The 5,919-nt window shown below is 40.3% G+C and overlaps 2 protein-coding genes across 2 annotated transcripts; both read right to left on the reverse strand.

Annotated features, from left to right (window-relative positions):
• Positions 1-1,243: 1,243 nt before the first annotated feature.
• LOC108049647 (trypsin beta) lies at positions 1,244-2,089 on the reverse strand. Its single transcript, XM_017130902.2, has one exon. The coding sequence runs from the start codon at positions 2,087-2,089 to the stop codon at positions 1,244-1,246; it is 846 nt and encodes a 281-aa protein (XP_016986391.2).
• Positions 2,090-3,398: 1,309 nt separating this feature from the next.
• LOC108040911 (fibrinogen-like protein A) lies at positions 3,399-4,686 on the reverse strand. Its single transcript, XM_044461963.1, has 3 exons — positions 4,511-4,686; positions 3,586-4,343; positions 3,399-3,525 (listed from the first exon to the last, which is right to left on the reverse strand). The coding sequence occupies exons 1-3, from the start codon at positions 4,607-4,609 to the stop codon at positions 3,399-3,401; spliced, it is 984 nt and encodes a 327-aa protein (XP_044317898.1). The 5' UTR covers positions 4,610-4,686.
• Between the last annotated feature and the right edge of the window lie 1,233 nt (positions 4,687-5,919).

The raw sequence follows: 5,919 nt of genomic DNA on the forward strand, positions 1-5,919 counted from the left end.
ACAGTTCAAAGATTGCGAAAATTTCCACACTTAGGTGCGTGGGTGAAACTTTTTATAACCACGAAGTAAAATAAATAGAAAAATTGGGAAATCGGGACGGTATTTTCTCTTAGTCGGCTGCCCAACTTCAATGGCCTTTTACTTTCTGACAGTCATGCTTATTTATGGCCCCGCGAGATGAGAAGACCCCTCCCAAAAGTGCCTAGATTTTTAAGCCGCGGCAATTTATTGGCCGACTGTGTGCCGATTAGCCAAATATCGAGATTAGGCCTAAATCAGCATCGACAGCCAATCCAATTTCGTGGGCCACGCGAAAAGGCTTATGGACTCGCGGACTGGCGGTTCGTTGACTTTTCCGGGCCCTGGGCCAACATCTAAGGAAAACAGAAATGGCAATAACACCAAAGATAGCTGCGCAGCATTGGCATGTTTGGCCTGCCAAAAAAGTGTGAAAACCGCAGCAGCACACTGACAAAATGACTCTGCGACCGACGAACTGCCCGACCGACTGTTTTGGCCAGGTCTGGTCTGCTGTGTGGTTGCGGTCGGTGTGGCAACAAATGCGCATGTGGCAATTGATTTATTCAAATGAAATCACAGCATGAAAAGCAAGCCAAGGGGGTGCGGTCAGCATCAGGTAACTTATGCACTTAGGCCAAAATAAACACCAGGCTGGCTAGCCGCACAACTTAACAAGAACACGTTCAATGCATGGAATTGGGGTTTCCCCCACACTAAAAGCTGAGCTATTCTTTTAAATGCACATTTTAAAGTGTTTATTTAGAACAAATCAATTTCGTGAAGCATTTGTTTAAGCTATCGATTTGGAATTGGTTTTATTGTTTTAAACCACATTTTATTTTACTATTTTAAAACGTTTTATTTCAAGGGCCGACAGAAATGGTTATCTTCTCAAGTTTTTCTAAGTGTACAGATTGATTTATTTTGTTAGGCAATTATGATTTATGCCATGAGCTAGTAGACACCCAATTTAAATAATAAAGGTACAAAATAAAATCACTTTTTAATCTACCTAAATTTTTATAAATAAAGATAAAGAATTATAAACGAAAATGAAAATTAAAACACAACAATTTTTTATTTAATTTAAAGTGTTACATTTACTTTAAATTAAATAAAAAATTGTTGTGTCTTAATTTAAATTTAAAAAAATTTAAAATTTAAAATTTTTTAAAAATGTTTTTCCTATGATTTTTTTCTTAGCCTTAAGATTCCCTCTGTATCATTGCAATCCACTCCACCCCGCCAACAGGCCGTTCCATCCCCATGCGCCCACTTGGGCATCGATCCAGTTGCGAAAGGCAGCCACGCTCGTATAGACTCCCGGATAGTTGGGATTGGCGCAGCCCAGGCCCCAGGACACAATGCCGAGCAGCTTGGCCGGACCTTCATCCGCTGGAAAGCCCACCAGCGGTCCGCCGGAGTCGCCCTGGCAGCTGTCGTGTCCCGGACGCGCGGCGCAGATCATCCGCTGGGTTATGGGCAACACCTGGCGATATGCTCGCCGGCATTGATCCGAGTCCACCAGGTCCACGTCCACGAAGCGCAGTTGCGGCGACACGCCCACCTCCCCACTGGCCCCGCCCTCCTCCGCTTCGAACCCCCATCCGCTGACCAGGAGCCGGGTATCCGCGGTGGGTGGGTCTCTCAAAGTGGCCAGGGGCACCGGCTGCAGGTGCTCCGTGTAATTGAGCCTGGCATTCAGGATGAGCAGCGCCAGGTCGTTGTCGTGGCTCTGGGGATTATAGCCGCCGTGGGTGATCACCTGCCGCAGGCTGAGCACGTGGCCCCCACTCGCATGTTCGCTGGAGCCCACTCGCACGGTGTAATCCTCGCTGTCGATTACGGAGGAACCCTCGAAGCAGTGGGCCGCCGTCAACACAAAGTTGTCTCCGATGACGGCTCCCCCGCAGATGTGCTGTCCGTTCAACTGGACGGATACTTGATAGGGAAATTGCCCGATGGTGGTCACCTCGCCGCCCACAATCCGTCCGTCGAAGGGAGTGGGCGTGGCCCCGGCATATGCCACGAGCACCACTAGGCTCCATAAAAGTCCCGTTGAGTACATCGCACCTTCTGACTGAAGAGTACTTCCGCGTCTTGGCTTTATATCATCGGCAGTGGGTCGGAACTTATCGGTATGTCAACAGACTTCGCAATTAAATCTGTTTGCCGTTCGCCAATTTGGGTGAATTTCTTCTTATCGCAACTATTTGCCTTCTCACCGAGGTGTCATAGTCACGTTATCTGACTTTGACCCAATAACCTTGGCACTTGTGGATATAGCGGAATGTGACTGGCAATTGGGAGGTTTTCATTTATTTCTTTCTACGTACACTTAGAACAAAGCTGTTCAATTTAATTTAATATCTAATATAAAACAAGAAAGGAAAGCTAACTTCGGGCGGAGCCGAAGTTGATATACCCTTGCAGAATACTCTGTAAATTATATTCTCCAAAATTATTCATATGATGCATTCTTAATACTCATAAAAAATCCCAACTTCCTAACTTAACAAAAACCAAAGTTATGGCATTTCCAATCGTTCAGTTATATGGCAGCTATAGGATATAGTTGGCTGATCCTTATGAAATTTTGTAGGTCGGATTAATTGGCCAAAAATAAAACCCATAGAAAGTCCCAACTTCCTAACTTTATAAACACCAAAGTTATGGCATTTCCAATCGTTCAGTTATATGGCAGCTATAGGATATAGTCGGCTGATCCTTATGAAATTTGGTAGGTCGTATTGATTGGCTAAATATAAAACCCATAGCAAATCCCAACTTCCTAACTTTACAAACACCAAAGTTATGACATTTCCGATCAATCAGTTATATGGCAGCTATAGGATATAGTCGGCCGATCCTTAAGAAAATTTGGTAGGTCGGATTGATTGGCCAAATATAAAACCCATAGAAAATTCCAACTTCCTAACTTTAAAACACCAAAGTTATGGCATTTCCGATCAATCAGTTATATGGCAGTTATAGGATATAGTCGGCCGATCCCGGCCGTTTCGACATATATACTGCGTGCAAAGGAAAGAAAGGTGGGTGCAAAGTTTCAATTCGATAGCTTTACAACTGAGAGACTAGTTTGCGTAGAAACAGACAGACGGACATGGCTATATCAACTCAGGAGGTGATCCTGATCAAGAATATATATACTTTATAGGGTCGGAGATTTCTCCTTTACTGCTTTGCACACCTTTGACCAAAATTATAATACCGTCTGCAAGGGTATAAAAAGACAATGAGACCATTTATCAAATCTCCCATTTCATCAAATGAAAACAAATTACACCATTAAGAGTACAGTGTAAAATTAGTATTTTGTATTAGGATGCAAATATTTCATATTTTAACAGTGCTACTCAAAAAGACTTGGGCCTTATCATAATTTCAACAAAGGTAAGTGATGTCTTCCAGTCTTCATGCCATGAGTGCCAATGAATTCCTTTAAGACCTTTGCCATCTTTTTTGTAATTTCCATTGAGCGAACTGTAATTTTAAGTGATTATAGTAAGAAGATTTAAGCAGAGCATAAATAACCAGATATACCTTTCTGAACAGTATTTGTGCCACCATGCACCATATTCATTCGCACAATTATAATCCATATAACTGTCATTATCCCGATCAAATGTGGAGAACTTTTCGTTCTTATCGTATTCGAGGGAGTCTCCGGCTTCACCAGAATATTTCCCCAGATTCTTCAACTCGTAGGCTTCCTCCTCACTCCCGATCTTAAAATCATCGTAACGAGCGTAGCTGGTGGATCCATTAATGTTCCCAAGTTTAATGTAGAGTTCGTGGGGTCGTGCTTCAGTCATCCGATGCAATTTTTCCAGCCCGATGAAAAATTCTTTACTGACATTCCCAAATCCATTTTTGTATTCATACCAGGTTCGATTGAAGTTCTCGGATCCGTCAATACGTCTCTGAATTACAGTCCAACCAGGTAGAGATGTCGCACATGGCACTTTAAAGGGTTCAAGACCCCGAAGCTTTATTTGGTAAATCCCATTGGGACTGTCATTGGGACAAGAGTCAAGTAAAATGTCATAATATTTATTCACTTCAGAAAGCTGACTAGATAGTTCTGTTTTTGTTTTCCCAATCGCTTTAATTTGACTCCTAAGGTCAGAGATTTCTTCTTGCTGGATTTTGATTTGCTCCTCTTTCACGTTTAAAATACCTTCTTTTATTTTTAGTTGTCCTTCTAATTTTTTTACCTGACTCTGTAAGTCTATTATGGTGCCTTTCAAGGTATTTACTTGGCTTTCCAGTTCATCGTTGGCATCGGCTGTTATTTTTATCTGTACAAAATGATTACAAAAAAAAAATCATAATTCTTCCAGCTCAGTATTATTTAATGGGCTAAACAAATTTGTACTATTTCCCTTTTTACATGCAATTTAACTATAAACAGAGATAAGCACTTTCGATAGGAACGCCAAAGGATGTCGAACTATCCGTAACTCACCGTCCTAAGTTCCTCCATTATGTTCAATCCCGCATCCAGCTTGGCCTGCAAAGCCTTAATTGAATTCGCGAAGTCTTCGTTTGTGTTAGTCCTGGTCATCCTAAAGGAATCCTTAAGGGCTGTCTGCCCTGCCTCGATTTCATCCAACCTTTTGCGAATATTGCGAGAATGGTCGAAAAGCGGGTTGAGTGCGGCCATGCAAAAGGAGCCACACTGTCTGGGTTCATCTTGGACAACGCACAACGACTGATCCTTGGAATTGAACCCAATTCCTCCTTGTACACTTGGAAAAATTAATAAGCCAAGCAAATAGGATAATATCATCAGCATTTTAAGATGTTCCATCTACTCGAAACGAATTTCAAAAGTGTACTGAAATGTAGCTTTTTGTTAAAGAGACCACGAAGTCTAAAATATTATAAAATACATTATATTCTAATCTATAGTACTTGGCCGTCCAAGTCTCTCATCCGTCGGCCAACAATTGGAAAACCCTAAACCACCAAATATGTATATGAACTAGCATATAAATAGACATGAGCTCATGTTCTTATCGCTTAAATATTAATTTTAAGTCATTTGGAAACCAAATAAACAGCGGGACAATTGCATACTTCTTCGAAAACAAATTTACAATCTGAAAATAATCTTCTGCTTCGTTTATTTGAGATTGTATGTGTGCCATATATTGATAGACACTATCTTCTGGGCTTTCCAGAATCAAGAATCCATGACTCATTCGGATCATAAATCACATTTGTTGAAATTTCGTGGGAAATTCAATGAGCATTTATAACCTTTTGAGCGAACGACCCAAAATTATTCCTGGGTATGGTCAAATATTCAAATTTCCGACCGAAAAACATGTCCAATTTTACTCCTATTAGTTTACCATAAACAAGTAATATCATAGTACTTAGTGCTTGCTGTTTAAATGCCTTAAACATTGAATTTAAATTTAAAATTATTCCACAATTGTTTTGATTCAATAATATATTTAATCTTTTTGGCAAGCTAGCAAGATCTGCAGTGAGTTTTAAAAGTAAACAATAAAACATTCAGATCTTGGAAAAAAAGTATAAAATATATTAATTCTTTTATAAAACAAGAAAGGAAGCAAACTTCGGCAAGCCGAAGTTTATATGTATACCCTTGCAGTTATGACAGCTATATTATATTTTTGTCCGATTTTAATTTAATTTAACCGTTATTTCAAAATTTTTAAATATTACCAAATCTCAAAGCACAACCAAAAAACATTAAAAACAACAAAGTTTTTATTTTTTTGAATTGTTTTTTCCGATTGTTCCAATTAGAGCTATATGATATAGTCGCACGATCCGGACGGACAGACGGACGGACAGACAGACATGGCTAAATCGACTCTCCTGGTGATGCTGATAAGAATA

The sequence above is a fragment of the Drosophila rhopaloa genome, unplaced genomic scaffold (genome assembly GCF_018152115.1).
Source record: "Drosophila rhopaloa isolate 14029-0021.01 unplaced genomic scaffold, ASM1815211v1 contig_115, whole genome shotgun sequence".
Classification (NCBI taxonomy): Eukaryota; Metazoa; Arthropoda; class Insecta; order Diptera; family Drosophilidae; genus Drosophila; species Drosophila rhopaloa.

Bases quoted from the DNA above. Each gene is read 5' to 3' on its own strand.
- LOC108040911 (XM_044461963.1), bottom strand. From the start codon at position 4,609: ATGACCAGGACTAACACAAACGAAGACTTCGCGAATTCAATTAAGGCT. The intron at 4,344-4,510 runs GTGAGTTACGGA...CATTTTGTACAG, and splicing joins TAATGGAGGAACTTAGGACG to ATAAAAATAACAGCCGATGC. The intron at 3,526-3,585 runs GTATATCTGGTT...TTAAAATTACAG, and splicing joins CACAAATACTGTTCAGAAAG to TTCGCTCAATGGAAATTACA.
- LOC108049647 (XM_017130902.2), bottom strand. From the start codon at position 2,089: ATGTACTCAACGGGACTTTTATGGAGCCTAGTGGTGCTCGTGGCATAT.